Source organism: Limulus polyphemus, unplaced genomic scaffold (genome assembly GCF_000517525.1).
Source record: "Limulus polyphemus unplaced genomic scaffold, Limulus_polyphemus-2.1.2 Scaffold1702, whole genome shotgun sequence".
Classification (NCBI taxonomy): domain Eukaryota; kingdom Metazoa; phylum Arthropoda; class Merostomata; order Xiphosura; family Limulidae; genus Limulus; species Limulus polyphemus.
Genome location: NW_013667312.1, coordinates 249,545 through 269,521, shown reverse-complemented (window position 1 = coordinate 269,521; position 19,977 = coordinate 249,545). Strand labels below are relative to the sequence as shown.

General features: G+C 35.3%; 1 protein-coding gene across 2 annotated transcripts in view; it reads right to left on the bottom strand.

The window, feature by feature from the left end:
* Positions 1 to 2,308: 2,308 nt before the first annotated feature.
* Positions 2,309 to 19,977, bottom strand: part of LOC106464627 — a 60,224-nt gene continuing 42,555 nt past the window's right edge. For both annotated transcript variants that reach the window (XM_022392356.1, XM_022392357.1), the window contains exons 3-6: positions 16,325 to 16,560; positions 10,542 to 10,771; positions 5,182 to 5,316; positions 2,309 to 3,208 (exon numbers count right to left, since the gene is read on the bottom strand). In XM_022392356.1, coding sequence (XP_022248064.1) covers positions 3,034 to 3,208; positions 5,182 to 5,316; positions 10,542 to 10,771; positions 16,325 to 16,560 — 776 coding nt within the window. In that variant the 3' untranslated portion in view covers positions 2,309 to 3,033. The remainder of the gene's footprint in view (positions 3,209 to 5,181; positions 5,317 to 10,541; positions 10,772 to 16,324; positions 16,561 to 19,977) is intronic.

Sequence of the window (19,977 nt, the reverse complement as noted above, 5' to 3'; positions counted from 1 at the left end):
GATAGGCCTAAATAAAATGTTTTTAATTGTGTACCAGTTTAACGTTGAATATTATTAATGATTTTAATCACGCTGAACTCAATCTTCTGTTACTCCTATACCTTCCAAGAGCCAGTCCAGAATCAAAGTTGTAGTTATATAAAAATTTTGAGTACATTTTATTAAAATGATTTTAAAACTTCACCACGTCCTTACAATCCCTATCAACACATTCGTTCATGTCCTATTAAACGACCCTGCAACATGACAATAGAAACGTAGCGTAGTTTATATTGCAAAAGGCTCCACAGTTAGGCAGTCATGTCCAAAGCACGACACTCCTCTGTGCTGGTTTTCGATAATCCATCTAGTGTACGAGGACAAAGATTTTATAGTGCCCGTTTCAAAAGTCTGATCACACAGAATCCTTAGACGCTGCACCCAGCGGCTTGACCGGTATGTCATCCATGAAATAACATGAATACCAGTTTAATTTTCCAGCTACTTGAGGTAAGCGACGATTAAACGGACATGTTGTAAAAATAACTTGGATACCCGTGACTTTTTCGCTATTCTAGACAGAGATCCTTCTCGATTATGTTGCGTACTGCTGCCTGGGACACGTGGACGGTTTTTGCCACTTTCCTTTATGTCCATATATTACAAGACGCCGAACTTCGGTTACCACTGCTGGAGTGAGACTTGTTGCAGGTTCTTTTTTCTGGATGGTCCTGGCTCCTTCAGTTGATACATATTCCCTTGTTTTTCCAAATCCAATAATTGCTGAATATAAACCTGTCTTGAAAATTCCAAATCCCCGATCTGAACAGTTTTTAGCGACATCACAACTACGAATGCCAAACAATGTCAAAATATGGTTCTGATGCATCAGTTACACCGTGATTGGCTGTGTCTGTCACGTGACTTGCTGATTTGCATATTCAAAATAATTTAACATAAGGTACTTAACCTTCTGGAGAAAAGCTACAAAATAATTATGTACGTGTCTGATTTCGTAATTATATGTTCATTTTGTCTGGAAGCACAAGACAAAGAACTCAGTACGTTAAGCCTAACAGCCTATTAGGGTATTATCCAAAAATGAGCCCGATATTTACCGTGACATTAAAGATAAATTTTTTATTCTTGATTTTACTTAACGTTATTTTAGTTTTAACGTTAAAACCTTAAGGATAATGTTGCTTAATAATGTTATGTCCACTTGACAAGTTTATTACGTCCCTTTTAAAAGCATAAAAGAAAATATGGAATTAAGAATCATTGTGTTGCCGTTTCGGCCGAAACGGCAACACAATGATTCTTAATTCCAGATTTTCTTTTATGCTTCGTCTCACAGAAGTCGAACTGGTAAGAAACGTAGACAATATTTTAATAGTCATTCTGTTTATTTGGTTGGTTTTTGCGCAAAACTACACGAGGGCTATCTGCACTAGACGTCCCTAATGTAGCAGTGAAAGACTAGAGGGAAGGCAGCTAGTCATCACCACCGACCGCCAGCTCTTGGGCTACTCTTTTACCAACGAATAGTGGGATTGACCGTCATATTATAAAGCCCTCGCCGCTGACAGGGAGAGCATGTTTGGTGAGAGGGGGATTCCAATCCGCGATCCGCAGATTGCGAGTCGAGCGCCCCCTGACCTCAATAGTCATTCTAGCTTTTGTGTTGACCTGTGATTAAACAAAATTTAAACAAGCCTTACTGATCGTCTCTTAAACAATTTGGATTTACCGCACACAAAGCATTGAGTTAAAAAAGAGTTAACCAAAGAAATCTCAAGAAGGTCGACAATAAAGATTATACATTTTTCAAAGAAAATATGGGGTTTATTTTGATGTAAAACAAACGATGTAGGTGCAATTTTGTTTTTTGAAAATTAAAGTTTTTTTCAATGCCTACTATTATTATAACAGTTATATAATAGTCTGGTCAGTTATATTGACCTGTCCAGTAATACGTAGAAATCTTTTATTTCTTCAGATATTGTCTTGAATTTCAATTAATGCGAACTTATGTTTGTTTGCTTGGAATTAAGCACAAAGCTACACAATGGGCTATCTGTGCTGTGCCCACCACGGGTATCGAAACCCGGTTTCTAGCGTTGTAAGTCCACAGACATACCACTGTGTCACTGGGGGCACGAACTTATGTAGTACGAGCATCGGAATTAATGATTTTTTTTAAAAACCCTATACTTAATCAATAGTGTTAATTCTCCTTTTTTAGCTAAAAGTATTACGCTAAATTGATACTTTTAGTAGTTTCAGTATGTCATGTTTTCCAAGCACGAAGTAAATACAGCAAACAAACTCTTGAATATAAAGAGCATTTACTGAACCTGACAGAAATGCACACAAAAATATCTTAAAACTCAATTAATATAAACAAATCCAAACACATAGTCAAATCTTGCTAACTGTTTTCCAAGCATTTTAAACTTCCATCATTGACGAGAGTGGCCGTTCACACATTACCAGTTTCGTTTCTAGTTCACTGTAAACAACCCTATATTCCTAAAGATGTTGTCAATTCGACCAAAACAAAGCAATGCAGCATAAAAGCTTTGTCACATTTATTTTAGAATACTAACAAATTCCTAAGCACTGATACATAAATTGAACAAATAAGATTTTGTATAAACGCAAAATAATGAACTGTTAATAGATTAGGATACGGAGAGACTGCTTTACGTTACAGAAGACGTTACTTGCAACCAAGCAAGTGAAAAACAAAACAAAAACGATTAATAATCATATCATGATTACACGCCCAAATGACGTTCTAAAGTGGTGATTTTTTTCTTTTTAGTTAAAAAAAACAACAAAACAACTTTAAAGTTGTAAATCTTCCTTTCCTTTTTATAACTATAATATTTTCATTTTTTTCAATGAGCCGAAATGTGCCCCCCTTTGGGCGGAAATCGATAGTCTGGCCCTACAATGGAGGAATTCCTCTAGCGGCCAATGCTTCAAACGAGGATCTCCAGATGTGTATAATATAACGACTAGGTAAGTGTTTTTTCGTATTTTCTACAGTTAGTCTCGTTCGTAGAAAGACCATCTGTGGTAGGGATGACGTTTTTTATTATCGTCTTTACGGCCATCGTTTCTTCTCTTATGGTTCCAGGGTCGTTTGGGGCATTCTCCTGTTGAAGAGTTAAAATGACCATACACACAATCGGGAACGTGACACTGACCAGTTTGGACGCACCTAAAATAAAGAAAATAAAAAACGAATTTATGATTTATTTATCTATGATTAAGTCGTGTACGGTTGATAAATAACATCGTTTTGTTTCTGTTATCGGACTGATAAAGATGTCTTAGGTATTTTCCATGAATTGGAGAACATATAGGACGTTTCATTAGACAACAATACTAAATTAACACAATGGCTGATAAAGATGTCTTAGGTATTTTCCATGAATTTGAGAACAGACCGGACGTTTCATTAGACAACAATACTAAATTAACACAATGGCTGATAAAGATGTCTTAGGTATTTTCCATGAATTTGAGAACAGATAGGACGTTTCATTAGACAACAATATTAAAAGATTTCTTAGGTATTTTTCATGAATTTGAGAACAGATTGGACGTGTCATTAAACAACAATACTAAATTAACACAATGGCTAACAAAGATGATTTAGCTTGTTTTGTTTAACTTCAACTAACATAAAATAGGAGTAACAGCTAAAGAAATTAAATTTTTAGTTACAAATGAATACCAAATAGAAGATTAGCAACCGAGTACATCAAAAAATAAAAACTCGTTCACATCTTCACATAAAAAAAAACTGGGACAATAACGAAACTAAATCTTAAGAGTTTCCTTTTCTTTAAAACCCTTTTTTCTATAGGATAATATAAATTTTTGAAGCAGATAAATTAGAACAATATTTTGAAAACGTAGCATTAAGTACATTCTTTTTAGAACCATGATCATCATTTTGGAATTTTGTATATAGATCTTAACGAAACCCAACATTTTGACCAGCGGTGTGCAGTACTTCACATACCATTAAAAAGTTTATTAGAAAGATATTATATGATACAAAACGAAATGAACACCACATCTAGAGAAGAAGAATGAAACAAAATAGTTTTGGTATCTAATTTTTGCTTTTTTCTTGAAATTGAAAATTAAGCAAAGATTTGGAAATTTAGTTTTATCCAGGATTACATAGAACATCGACAACTTATCTACTCCTAACAACAACAATAAACAAAAATATTGTTACGACAGCGGAAGTCACGTGATGCTTGTAACACGTGTTGAGTTTCTAGAAGGATCGGGGAACATCACGAATAATCCAGTATTTGCTAAACGCCCTCTATTCTTGTATATAAGCGCGCCAGATAAAGCGAGATAATTAATCGGAACTGGAACAGCAGACAGAGAGATTGAAGATATAGACAAATAATCGAGTCAAGCCGTAAGTAAAGTGTGTAAATCATTGTGAATTATAGCATGTGTTTAAGTTAAAGTAACTGTGGAAATTAAGTGTATTGCAAAGTTGTATTGAGAACGAATAAACTAGTTTTAACTAAGAAAGGACTTGTATCGTTGAAGTTTCTCGGAAATATTTTTTACGGGAAATTAACGAACGACCAGAGACGTAACAATATTCAACCACATCTTGCATGCTGTTAGTTACGTGTTCTGGTGTTTGAGAAATTTCTAACTTGAAATTCAAAACATCTACTTTGAAATCATAGAAGTTATAACTTAGACTTTTTGTTTGTTTGTAGTTAAACACAAAGCTATACAACGTGCTATTTGTGCTGTGACCACCACTGGTATCGCAACCCGGTTTTTAGCGTTATAAGCCGCAGTCTTACCACTGTGCCACTGGGGGATAAATGATTAGGTGGGCTTGATTTCAGTAAGCCTAAATGTTTATATACTCAAGTATGTCTTCGTAGGGTGGTCGGTAAGAAGTCGTGTAAATAATAATAATAAAAATAGGCACGTTTATTAGAATTAACTTTATTTATCACAAAGAAATTGACATTTGGTTAAGTAATTTATATTTTAAAAGTTTATAAGTTAAATACGTAGTTTTCAAACATAAACCTTTATGCTTTTTATGACCGTCGGCCATCGATTTGAAAATTACTGACTGGTCTGGTGTCCAGCCGATTTTTCCGCCTATATTCGAAATAATAATAATACACTTACCTTCTTTCAACCTCCGACATTACAGATCGCCCTCTCTTTATTCGTAGACATGGTTTCTGATGATCGAAGCAATCACAGCTACATCGTCCATCCGGGTATTCTCTTCTATAAAATGGCAGTGGACACTCACGACATCTATAGTGAAGAAGCAAAAAGCTAATCTTAAATTAATTATTAATTGAAAGAATAACCCGTTTGAACAAGCCTTAACGATCAACATTAACGCAACAAACCAGTATAAAAGTTAATACATTTTAAACACAAACTTGGAAAACGTTAAGCCTATTTTTTGTTGGAAAATAGTTAAGCCTATTTTTTGTATATAGTTTCCATTTAAGAACAACAAGGAAATTCAACTATAATAGTGAGTTATAAGAAACAGCGAAATAAAATAATTAGAAGCAATACTGCCGCCACTTTCTACATAATCCTTACAACGCAGAGGAGGATTTGACCTTAGGCAAAAGCAACATTAACACCAAACATACAGTCTATCATTTCCTAATTAAGCCACTGAACCTTAGCTCTTAAAATGCTAAACAAACACCTGTTTATGTATGATCTTTAAACGTGCCTATCATTGATCGTAACAAACTTCAAGAGTCATGAGATCCTCGTACTAACTGTCTTTTTATACATAAACAAGTTACTTTACTGAGATTTCTCGTCACGAAATATCCTGGTATCAGACGTGACACCTGTCACCTCAACATGAAAGTGTGTTAATCAGTCAGTTCAGAGAATCGCTGAAAGTTATAAATTGTGCCCTTTACGCCGGCTTTATATTGGGGAAGATAAATAATTACGTCCGTTGAATGCAAATGGAAACGTTTTAATAAAACTGATAATGGTTATATAATTCTTGTTGGCCTCAAAAAAGCAAAGGTATGAGTGAAATGTTCAAACTTGTTGTTAATTTTATTGTGTTGTTCTTAAAATAGACCACGCTATTAATGTACACAGAATTAAACTTGAAATTCCAGATTCTTTACCAAAGGAAATCGAATAGAAAAAAATGAAACATCAGAAAAAAAATGGTTTCTTGGTTTTCACAACGTCAGTGGCAAGAAGTTCAAATTTTAGTTATATCTCCAACAAGTCACAAACACCTACTGTAGAAGAATTCTTAGCCAATACGCACACATTTGAACTTACTATATATACTACTAAAAAGTTAAGTTTCTGACAGTCATATAACTTCTAATAGTCTTGTATGAGAAGTTGCTTTCAATCTTCATGCATGTGTACCTCAACAAAAGCCCTCCAATTATCTTTTGGAAACAAGCCAACTTTGATGGTTTCGAGTGTCATTCGTCGATAAATGAACAGCACGCACTCCGCTTGTTTTGAAATAATATATTTTAAACAAATTAAACGTATGTACAAAAATTATTTACACTATGTATACATAGTTGTATGTTAAATACAATACAGTTCTCTTCTTCGTGTCAAAAGTCCATTTAGGCCAATTCAATTGCTTCAGAATTCAGTTGACAAGCCGAACTATTATTTTTTCTTTTTTATGACAACAATATCGGTGTATAGTTCACTTACGCCGCCTCGTGAGTTACCGCAGTTGTATCCTGAACTTCCGAAACTCGTCTGCTTTTTCATATTTAGGCTTACTTCCAATAAACGCCCGCTTTTTCGCATATAGGCCTACTTCCAAATAATCGTCTGCTTTCTGTCAAAGTCCACACAGGCAGGTTCAATTGCTTTAGAACACCCTTTGACGAGGCAAATTATTATCTAAAATATCAGAAAACTGTTAATCTCACTTTAACATATTAACCGTTAGGCTATTCACTTCTAAGACGGTTAACTTTATGTTTTCCAAACTTTCTCTGACTGAAACTTCTCTCTTTCTCGGCTTTACTTTTGGCTCTGTTCCTGCTCTCTTTTTTTCACGCTGTTTCCTGCTCTCTTTATACGCCGATATTGTTGTGATTAACTAAAAAATGTATTAGCCTATTGTATGTTTCTTAATGAATGTGTGAATGTAAGACCTAACTTCCGGAAAACTTAAACATTTGGAAAATTACCTTTCATCAACTATAGACGCTTCACCATATGTACAGGTAACCTATACACTACCTTCGATGTAACACATGTAAAGTACAATAATTTCCTAAATTGTAATTACCTGTAAGGTCATAATATGCGTCATGGTTGTCAATAGCATAAGATTTTTCATATCTTCTAATGCTAAGCTAGCAAAAACAAACTTGCCTACGATTATCCATGGTCTGAAGTACCTATCTCAAACTATCCCCTATTTTGTTCCTATAATTTATCACCAAAAGGCCCCCCATAACATTTTGCAACCTGGCTGAGGCCCCTGCCCAATGCATCTATAGATTTATGAGTACCTTAATAGTATTGTGTATTTTGTGTACTTGTCACTTTCATGCAGCCACAAGTTTTGGAATCCTTGTTCTAACGTAATATTAGGATTTTCTGGATAGTTTAAAATGCGGTTACCACAAACAGGTGTTACTTGATTTTACTTATACCAATCCGGATATCATGACTCTTAAATACAAATTACAGACTAGAACAAACTCTTTTAGTCTGAGACTCACTTGATGGGAATAAAAAACTTGAGGCCCCCGAACCTATAGAAATGCCTTAAAAGGTCCTCCCCACTACTTTAGCATGGTGATTGAAAAACAGTGACGTAGTAAAAATAATAACATCTCCTTTCAACTTGCTGTATCATTTAATTAATTCAACATAATTTTTATCGGCTTATTGTTTATTTAGAACTAAAACTGATTCAGCATCTTTGTTTTCGGCCCATTTATGGTGGCCCACCAGAAAAAGCTTCACGGCCGCCAGTGGGCCGCGACTCCCACTTTGGAAAACACTGGGCTAGAGGATATATTACTCTAGGATAAACTGCATTACAATATATTAGAATACAGTAGAAAATATAGATGTTAAAGCTGGTGCACCCTAAACGTATGATTGACGTAACCAGGATTACCCAATGGGGTTAGAGGTGCAAATCAGGTGGTCAAATCTGCCTAGCTCTTTGATGCATCCAAGAGCTAATGGTGTTTGATCAGTAGAGATTTCAAGTTAAAATAAATATTATGAGAAATTGGAAAACAAATTGATAACCTCCAGTATTTCAGTGGCAGATTAACGTTAATGTTGCATTTTTAATAGAACTTCCATGATAAAAAGTTAAAACGCAAGACCACTATTTGAGAATAATAAAGGCGGGAGGTTCAAACTAACCAATAGTCTCCCCACCCACCCCCTTTCCCTGAATATGCTACTCCTTATGGTTCTCCCTTAATTTTTTATTTGTATTTCTGGACATTTTAATTTCTACATCTGTACATGATTCTTGAATGCCCTAATATGTATACTTTTCTTTTTATTAATCTTCTCGTGCCTAAACGTGAAACTTACATTCTCAAATGGTTAATGCAGTCCAAGTGGCAAAGTTCAATGCCTTCGAAACAAAGTCTTAATTCTTGTTCTGGTTAATAGTTAGCCTCAATGAAATAAGGCATACAAATGGTTTCAAGGAATGACATGCCCAGGAACTTATGCTGTACCATCAGCGTGAGCTGTTCGTGCTAAAACTACTGTTATTAGCCAGTAAAAGCAGCTTATGCGAGTGCTTTGGTTTAAAAAAAAAAATGTAGGCTTGTTAAACGGTATTCTGCTTTAAAGTTGACGTCACGGAACTTGATCCTTGTACTGAAACATGAAACTATGCAGGTAAAAAAACATTAACATGTTGTTATAGAACACCGCATGTGCGATCAACAAAAATGTATACCACATAATGTAAGATAAACGTTTGTCGTGCCACGGCGTACGCCCCCTGCAGGGTAATAGTTAAACCAGACAGAATGGTGATCTTCGGGATTAAGTGGGGTCACTTTCATTATGCTCTGCCGCCACTGTAGTTTCCACAGGAATGTAGGTATTGGCTCTACTTTTTTTTTGGAATGACCAACCAGCCCGTTCGACTAGTGTTGCCACCCAACCAACCTGTACGATTAATGTTGCTACCCAACCAACCTGTACAAACACTACCTATCTTAGTGCTCATATCAACTCACTCGTACAACTGTTTTAGTGCTAATATTCTGTACAACTAGTGTTAATTATACATTTTTTAATACTTATTCTTAGTCGCAGAATGAAATGTGTTAACGCTCAGATTCCTTCTTTTAAAGAAGAAGAAGAAGAAAAAGACAAACTATTATCTATTCCCGGAGAAGTAGATTAAAAGTCAAAATTGTAATGGATATTCCTGAAAGAACGTGTACATTTACTTTATATTATTCGCTGGTATTACTCAGGCAGAAAGACACAAAATGGATGGATATAAAATAAAGAATTTAATTAGGTATAATTTTGCTGCTAAAATCTACAAATAGGCTTCAGTTGACTAATGCGTCATATACATGTAGTCTTTATATTGACCTTTCCCAGCGTTATAAGTATACTATTAATATAAATTAAAAACTAAATAAGAAGCTGAGTAATGTACCGTTAAAATCTGAAAGGGGAGGGGAAGAAAGCGATAAGAGGGCGTGAGAATGTTGCAGAGATATTTAGAAGTTGATATAATACCAGAGACGCTCCCGTACATTTTCCATACAGAGAATTAGTCCACCAGATGTCACGCCTGCTTCGTATCGCTGGGTAACCGTATACATATTACTCAACTCCATGCGAGCCAGACGTGCCTAAAGAGCTTTAATACTGCTAACACTAACGCCGAAGATCGTTTATTTGTAGTGGTTGAGCTACTCCGTTTAACAATGTATATACAGACACGTTGGTTTATTCATTAAGGATGTTTTTCTAATCTAAATGATAGCTGACGAGTCCATTAAGGAAAATGATGGGTTAATTCCGTAAAGCAGTGGGACATATTACACGCATCATATACATGTAATATTTCATATCAAGCTTATTAGAATACTTTACCTGGAAAAGTTAAATCGTTTTGTTAAGGAAGAACTTTTTTTTGGGGGGGGGGCAGTTACTCTCGTTTAAAATAAAATTTGGAAACTTCGATGATAACAAAACCATCACATCTTGACTTGTCCTCCTTCTTTCTCGAGAAAACAACAAACATAATTTATATATACAATTTCAAACTGAATTGTTTGTATTTACTTATCTTTGTTTGCTTTTTTGATCAACTTTGAGCTTAAAAAAAACAACAATACAAAACTAATGGCCTTTCTACGATAGGACAATCGCAGGGATCGAACACCCCACATTTCGTGAGTTCCCATCTTACTAGTGAGATACTGAGATACCAGATGATGGGGGGGGGGGGTATTTTCGGAAATAAGTTACTACAAGTTTAACTTGAGGCTTACTTTGAGTCTTCCTGGCTAGGCGGATGACGTAAGGGGTTATCCAATACTGGATGTTGTTCCGGATCAGTGCTAGTTTCTAGATCCTGATCCAAATTCGGATCCGATTCCTCTTGTATTCGTGGCTGGTTGTTGATAGGTTGACATTCACATTCGGTATGATTTACAAAAAGGAGTTTGTCCACGGCGTCACTTGAACCAACGTATGTGCCTTGTTTCCCAATACGAAGAGTCTGTAAAAGTGTAAGCAGCCATTATATCATACGTTCACCACGTCTTTCAAAACAGCCTAGTTTTTCATGTAAAAAAAACCCAAAACGAATTATCTGAAGAGCATCCCGTTTCTGAAAGAGATCAGATAACTCATTACATTAGGCAATTTATTCGTTGTTGTTTAAAAATTGTGGATAATTCAGGAAGCATGTTTGTTTTTATTGTTTGTTTTTTAAATTATGCACAAAGCTACACAAGGGCTATCTGTGCTCTGCCCACCACGGGTATCGAAACCCGGTTTCTAGCGTTGTAAGTCCGCAGACATACCGCTGTGCCACTGGGGGGCAATTCAGGAAGCATCATCTATGTGCATCATGAAAATATATCATTTTATTCAAGTATTTATCTCTTCATTTATTTTTTTGTATACATCATCATATCACAATTTGATACCACTTTTAACATTTTCGATGATGTTCTTCAGAAGACAAAGAGAACCCACAAAAGGACCCACCCATTAATTCACCAGAAAAGGGGGTGGGATAAAGAAAGAAAAATAATATCTTATATAATGAGGAAGTCGAGTTTTTCGTATTTAGGCCTAGATCGTTTCTTTACCTAGAAATGTACAGGAGAGTTAAAGCTACTTTAGCAATCCAGACGTACGTGACGTGGTATTCAAAACTATTGACCAGTGTTGGACATTCTGAGTAGCTAAGTACATTCACTTGTGTTGTGTACAAAAAATACGTAATAAATACTTTAGCAATTACAATAATAATAATAACAAGCATGACTTGTCAGACCAGTTATCTGTGGCGTGTTAGATATTTATCTATCTGTTGAAGCTATTTGTGTTTCTGCACAGTTGGTAAAGCCAACAGATAGTCCTAGCTCGGCCGATATCATTGCTGTTTTTACAGCTCACAATTATGGTAAACAAAAAAAGGCAAACAAAAAAATTACAATTATACGGATTAGGCGGCCGAAGCTTTCTCAATATGCTTTTTCCAATATTTCTTCAAGAATATTAAAAGTAATTACTTTAATTTTATTAACCATTAAATAATAAAGCTCCCGTCCAAGTGGAGGAAAATATAATTTGCTTTATTTAAAAAATAATAATTTTTCAAACTTTTTATTTTAAACTTTGTAGCGTCTTAACTAAGCTCTCAAGCTACTGGTAAAAAAGACAACGAAGTGAATTTTACGTTTAGGGTTAGAAGAACATGTGTCACGATCAGATAAGCGCAGTTCTTGTTAATCGAAATGTCAGTTCAAATAGTTTTTAAGGGTTAAGGGCAGTTCGAGGGCTGGCCTAAATATACACGTTTATATTCCTTTGCAACAATGAATGTAATTAATGTTGAATAGATACGATAAAAGTTCTGAGTCTATCCATCAAGTGTACTTAGGCTGAACATCGACGTACTGCTAGTATTAAAGCATCAAAATTATTCATGTTTCTTTGACTCTTGTTTCAACGAGATAATAACTTAACAATTAAGGTCGCGAAATAATTAATTAAAGCAACAATGAGGTATCGGATGATTCACAGGCAAATGGAATTTATCAAAATGTCTATTTAAAGCGTTATGAATTTGTCATGGGGGCCACTAAACGAAGTTATCAAAATAAATAATCGTGAAAAGATAGCTTCTCAAAAACTGAATATGCAATAAATGATACAATATGAATACTATGAGAAAAAATACATTTTATAATTGCTTGTTTCTAGTTAAGCTCAAAGTTTCACAATAGACTTTCTGCGCTGTGTCCACCTCAGGTATTGCATCTAGGTTTTAAGCGTTATAACCCTTCAGTCTTACCGCTATGCCACTAAGGGGGGGGGGGCATTTTCTAACTGAAGTAATCGATTTGGGTATTTAAACACTAACGAAAAAATTAACGATATTTTTTCTCCGCAATAGTGGAATATACTTGCTATTTAGAATACAAGTTTGTCACACAAAATGTTTCCATTGTTAATCACACAAATTGTTTCCATTATTAATTTTTTAAAAGTAAATCTGCTTAAACTTTCTTCTTACTCCTGAAGGGATTTTAATACATACGATTAACAACAACCTCAGATCAATAGGCTCAGTCTGCCTCGAGGAATCGAACTCCGGATTTTAGCACTGTAAATCCGTAAACTTACCGCGGGACACAAGCCTAAGAAAAGTGTTCAAGGGGTATAAAATCGTGAAATGTACTGAGTGAGCCCCTTTCGTCAGTATTTGTGATATGCTTAAGATTTATTATTTTTTTACCAATCTCTAACGGTTCAATTCTAACCCCCTAAGGTATATTTTGTTATTTTTACCAATCTCTAACGGTTGATTTTTATCCCCCTCATCTTCCAAGGTATATTATTTTTACCGATCTCTGACGAACCAAATCTATCCCCCACCTCATCTTCTAACAATCCAATTTTATTCCCCCGCTTTATGATATTTTTTTTACCGATCTCTAAGGATTTATCTCTATCCCCCCCCCCATTTTCTATAATATGTTATTTTTATGTCAATCTAACAGTTTAATTCTATCCCCCTCCCTCATCTTCCTGTTGCCTTGAGTATTTCAGCTCATACAAAATTTACACGTAGATTTCCTACTGTCATTCATATTTCAAGAAAGGGGTCAGATAAAAAAGACGAGCTTTAGGGGAGGAAAAAAACAACAACATTGTTTTCACATTACGCAAATAACTTTACTAGGTAATGTTTTCACTTAAAAATATCAGTCAGTATTGTCCTCTAAGCTCACCAGGTGGTACTATCATTTAAATATAACGGGTAGCCCTGAATATCGAAGCTCATATTTCGATCAAAACTCACCAGGTGGTATTCATATTTAAATATAAGTCTCACTTTTGTTGCCTAAGCTCACAAAATAAATTTGCCGTCAAAGATCACCAGGTGGCCTTGCTATTGAAAGTCACCGGGTTATTGCTATTAAAACTCACCAGGTAGAAGTATTACTATTTAAGTAACACCAGAAGTTTCACAAGAAAGAAAAAAAAAGTCATACGAGTACATTTATTGTTTTAGAAAAAGAGTATTTTAACCCCTTGTAATCCATCTTGAATCTCGAGGGACGTGTACGTTATCTATCAATACGTATTACATCGTTATTTCGAAATTTTATTTTACACTTTCCAAATTTTCCATTTCGGTACCAGCCTTTCCATGTTCGTTGACACCTGTTTGTTACTAACACATTTAAAACATTTTGGACAACACATTCGTGTTTGCGTGCTAGTGGGAGGGGGAGGGTAGATATTACCTCTAATTTAAACATAACTATGTTTCTTTGTTGTTAAGCAGAAAGCTACAAAAAGGGCTATCTGTGCCGTGCCCACCGTGAGTATCGAAACCCCCATTTTTTAGCGTTATAAGCCAGCGTCTGTTTTATAATAATGTATCACGACCACAAGTAGAAACTCACTGTAAGAGCAAGGCATATTTTTATTTCATAATAACTAATTCATTGTAGCCGTTAAGGAAGCAAACATTGTATAAAGAAGAATGTTAGATAATGTCCCCTTCCTGCTTTATTTTGTTATTAAATCCCTAATGACCCCAATAGATGCTAATTGCATCCCCTTCTTTGTGGAAGGTAATAATTGACTCATTTAACTGATTAACTACTTGTGTATTTAAATTCATGGCCAAGAAGCTATAAAAAAAGTGGAAACATGCCCTATTTCGGGCTGGGTTTTTTTTTTCATCTCCCTTCTCGGTTAAAAATCCTAAAACAAAACAACCCAGTTTTCAGTTGTCACACAAAAACTTGCGGAAATCGAGCCAGCCAACTCTGGGTGAGAGATGCTAATATACACAAACACAGTTGATCACCTTTATAGTAAGAAATATTAAGAAATTTTGTCTAATTAATACGTAGAGTATGATCCGAATCATTCCAAAATAATATTTAGTCACACGAAGGTGACAAAGACAAGCCTGAGGTAAGTACTTCTTAAAATTAGCTATTGACAAGCAATTAAAACAGATAAAATAATTTATAACTGGCCTGGCATCTGATTTCCAAGTAAAAAAAACAAAAAACAAGGATAAAAAGATGACGAAAATCGTCGTATTGAGAGCGAGAGGAAATGAACTATCGTGGTTAGTAGTTGTGAACACTTTATTAAAGAAAGTTTACTCTAGGCTAATAAATCATACTAATTTATAAAAATACGACAAAAGCAGGCTTTGATCTTACAGTTAGTTACTACGTGTGGTCGTGTTTATCATATACTGTATTATAAAACAGAAGCAGGCTTTGCTCTTACAGTTAGTTACTACGTGTGGTCGTGTTTATCATATACTTTATTATAAAACAGAAGCAGGCTTTGCTCTTACAGTTAGTTACTACGTGTGGTCGTGTTTATCATATACTGTATTATAAAACAGAAGCAGGGTTTGGTCTTACAGTGACCCACCTATCCACCCCCACAAGCTTTCAGCAGAAGGTCACTAAGCTAGTTGTTGACCTTGTTGATTTGTCCTTGCTATATTTAACATTATCTACATGATAGAGAGGTCAGTTTGGTTACTTTACTCGATTATATTATATACATAAGATAGATACAGTGTACACTTGCTATCGAACGGTAGGTTTTTATAGACACCAGCTGGTAATGCTTGGAATAGGAATGCCATACATGGAGTATAAGATAAGGCTATAACCGTAAAATTACATCATATCTGCTCGAAATCCACAAATCAAATAATTGTTCTTCAATTTTTAAAAAATATTTATGTAATCTAAATGACGATTTAAAAAAAATGAAGATTAAAGCCAAATATTAATTTCATATTGCACCCATTCATTAGCAAGGAGTGTAAACAAAACTAGGCAGTTTACTTACATTTAATTGCAAACTAAGGGAAAACTCGTGCTTCGCGTACAAAACTTTTTAATTGTGGTATTTTTGTAAATGAATGTACAAAGTTTGTAAAATGTGAAAGGCAGTGATCTGTATCTAAAGTAATTACGACAGTTAAGTGACCTGCCTACACTACTCACATATGATGGCCGTGAGGGGCGTATCAATGATTGCGAGGTTAAACCTATTTCACAAAACGTGATACCCACCAAACACCTCTAGTACAAAAGATACTTTAGAGCTGCATGGTCTGATCAAAACTGACAAACGAACAGACTCATCTGGCAAGATACGCCAGATCTAACGACGCTTTCAAAATCTCGGTACAGAGGGACAGTACTCGTAGTCTAAGTGTCCATAAACAAATGTAGGCATTCACAAACATAACCTTAACACAGCTGTCTGGGGGTGGGGTTCTTATGACAGATCCATTTCCCCTAACACCTTTTCATTCACAATGCATAGTACTATTTACAACCTCTGTTACGCATACAGTGACGTCATCAGCACTTCCCTACTCCTAACGTCATTTTTGCATAGTTTAATAAAGTTTAAAAAACTTCCCACGGACGCACACGCGGTACTCTTTTAATTATATAGATGTTTTTTTTTTAGTTGTTTTTTTTAAACACTTGAGCTCCACTCTTTCTTCTACTGACTTCTACAAACCAGTACTTACATAGAAATAAAGAGCAATCTCTTGGACAGATCTGGGACCACATTTCATTCTTTCATTATCACAACACCCGCTGTCTTCTGTACACCTGTGTAAAATTGTACACCTCGGAAGGTATTTCTTACTGGGATCCGGATAGTAGTCCTCGATATGTACCACCAGAGGGCGTGGTGTGTGGCACATTGCCGTCTGTCTGATCTGGAGGAAATGTTCATTGGCTCGGCGAATATCTTCTATATCTAAAAACATACGAAATCTTTAACCGATCTACATATTTCCATATTACATTTATAGACTCTTGTGGTACTAACGTTCGCCGTTAGGTGCGATTTATCGAGCGGGAAAGAATATATATATATATTTTTTTAAAGTTAGAGACGGTATTTATTATATTTTTTGTTAATTTTATGTTTGCAGAACATAATCTCCTGCCCACTATTTAAATAGTTATTTAGTTGTATCTTGACATTTTGCGGTCTTTAATATTATAAAGAAACTAATTGTGTTTGTTTAAATAATGTTAATATTAGTTGGTCATTAGATTTAAATCCTTATTAATTTGGAACAGAAATAGGCTAATCTTCGTATTGCAAGGTAAACAATATGAACTCACAAAAACGTTTACAGGCTTTGCAAAAACATTTGACGACTGACCGAAAAAACAAACAAACAAGGATCAAATTTAATTCTGACTAACATCAGTTCAGTACTAAATAACCCTGTAATTTGTAAATTAGGGCAACATTAAGCAAAACATTAGGTTTTTGGAAAGTTTTACAGTCTGATTGGTGAATGTTATGCAGTCAACATGATCAGATTTAGAGATTGGTATTATGAGTGCTGGTTGTGTGTGATCATTTCCAGGTGTTTCGAGAAGTAATGTTAACCCGTTATTTAGGCTTAGTATTGTTCGATCTTGGAATTTGTATCGAAATTAATACGTTTGATGTGTACAGGACGGGCTATACTAGCATACTTACGATTGAACGAAAAGAAATGCAAACATTTTCGAAATTCTAATTTTTCAGAGGACTAGCTAACATTTTTTTTCTTTTATTAGTAAATTTTCAAATAGCATCCTTTGGGATATTTCATTTAAGACTTCTGTTGAAAGACATTAATTAGCAACACACGTATTATTACTTCACATCTCATGACGTTACTACAGGTTACTTAGCAACACATGGATCATTACTTCACAGTTCGTGGCATTACTACAGGTCACTTAGCAGCACGTGAATCATTATCATCATAACCTCACAGTTCGTGGCATTACTACAGGTCACTTAGCAGCACATGGATCACTATCATCATAACCTCACAGTTCGTGGCATTACTACAGGTCACTTAGCAGCACATGGATCACTATTGTCATTACCTCACAGTTCGTGGCATTACTACAGGTTACTTAGCAGCACATGGATCACTATCGTCATTACCTCACAGTTCGTGGCGTTACTACAGGTTACTCAGCGACACATGGATCATTATCATCATTACTTCACAGTTCGTAGCGTTTTTACAGGTTACTTAGCAACACATGGATCATTATCATCATTACTTCACATCTCATGACGTTACTACAGGTCACTTAGCAGCACATGGATAATTATCATTACCTCACAGTTCGTGGCATTACTACAGGTTACTTAGCAGCACATGGATCACTATCGTCATTACCTCACAGTTCGTGGCGTTACTACAGGTCACTTAGCAACACATGGATAATTATCATTACCTCACAGTTCGTGGCATTACTACAGGCCACTTAGCAACACATGGATCACTATCGTCATTACGTCACATCTCATGACGTTTCTGCAGGATACTTAGAAGAATAACCATGAACATAAAATGTACTCAGTGAAAGAACAGAAGTTCAAACTCTTCGAAATTAAAAGTTGTCTGATCTGAAATGTATATTCTTATGTACAGGTAGCCGCTCGTGTTAGCAGCATATCAGGTTCGTAACCTAAAAATTTTAACACGAGATAGACTGTTAAAAGCATTTGGAGCAAGTTCAAGTTTTGTGTACATGCATTACCTTTCTTGGTGTTAATTCAGCAAGACTAATAACTTACAAATGTTTTATGTTTAACAAATTGATGTTGTTCTAAATGAAAACCATTTCACTTTCTAAATTCAGAGTTTCAAACTTTACAGAAAATATTTGTAAGATGTTACACAGAAGTTCACGTAACAACTGCGCGTCTGCTTCATTCCCACAGTACGTTAACTATCGAACAGTCACCAAAACTTGAAGAACAGAAAACGAGTTTATTATCAGTAAAGTTTTAAATGCTTCTCCTCATACGAATAATGATACCATGATCTAACCTGCTTATTACTGTGCTAAATATAGTGCTAAATCCAAACTTTAAAACGTAATATGACAGATAAACAAGTTAATAGCTTCACACACACACACAAATGGTGAACAGATCACCTAAAAATATGGACTACCTGTGCTTTGTCCGCTGCGGGGATCGAGCTCCGAATCCTAGTGCTATAAACCCTCAAGTTTATCGTTGAGAAATCGGGTACATAGAGCTTAATGCAGAAAGATGGAAAATACGTTTTTGTGCTGAAAATTTATTTTATGAAAAATAATTGAATTCCTGATGGTGACAGGTGTTCTTGTTTGTTTGTTTGTAATTATGCACAAAGCTACACAATGGGCTATCTGTGCTCTGCCCTCCACGGGTATCGAAACCCGGATTCTAGCGTTGTAAGTCCGCAGACATACCGCTGTGCCACTGGGGGGCCGGTGTTCTTGTAAAAATTATTCATAAAAACCAAAAGGCATAACGAGTTAACGTAAAAGTTATAATGCTAAGATGATTTCTATTATTAAAAGCTTTTTAGGTGCCTCAAATATATTCCTTCAGTCGTTTACACCCCTTTGTTCCATTTACTTTAAACTTGTCTTTCAGTTTATTTTGCGATCACATTTCTTCGTTACCAAATGTATTGGTCACGTGACTAGCGTCACGCCACGTTTCTAGAACTATCCTGTTCCTTCGTGAATGCCCTAGCATTTACTAGATATATGTTAGTCTGGTATATATATATATATAAGACGCTCACAACGTGACGGGACAATGTGTGTGTAGGTAGTGAGTAATTGAACTGCAGTCAGAAAGTATTGTTAAAGTTCGTTGTTATAGCGTTTGTTATAGAGCGACTGTTGAAAATAAGTGTATCGGTAAAGTTATATTCGGAAAGAATAAACCAGTTTTATTAAGAAAGGACTTGTGTCGCTAAAGTTTCGTGGGAACGAAGTTACGGAAGATCAACTAACGAACGGAGACGTAACAGTATATTATACTTCTATTAAAAGGAGTTACTTTTTAACCCAAATGTATATATTATACTTCTATTATAAGAAGTTACTTTTTAACTTAATCCAATTGAATAAAGGTTTCAACCTTCAATTTTTTTTAAACTGTTTTCTTTCGTTTTCCTTTAAAACGCCCCTGTCGTTTCCTGTTCACCTGGCTAAAGACATCCTTAATTTCATTTCCGCCACATCAGAATCTTGTTATTTTAAACTTATTGCTAATCAAAATATTGTTTTTACATCGTTCATGTGCAAGTATTCCATTGTTCTAAACTGTCCCCCCCCCCCCCAGTGGCAAGCCTGAAGACTTCACGCT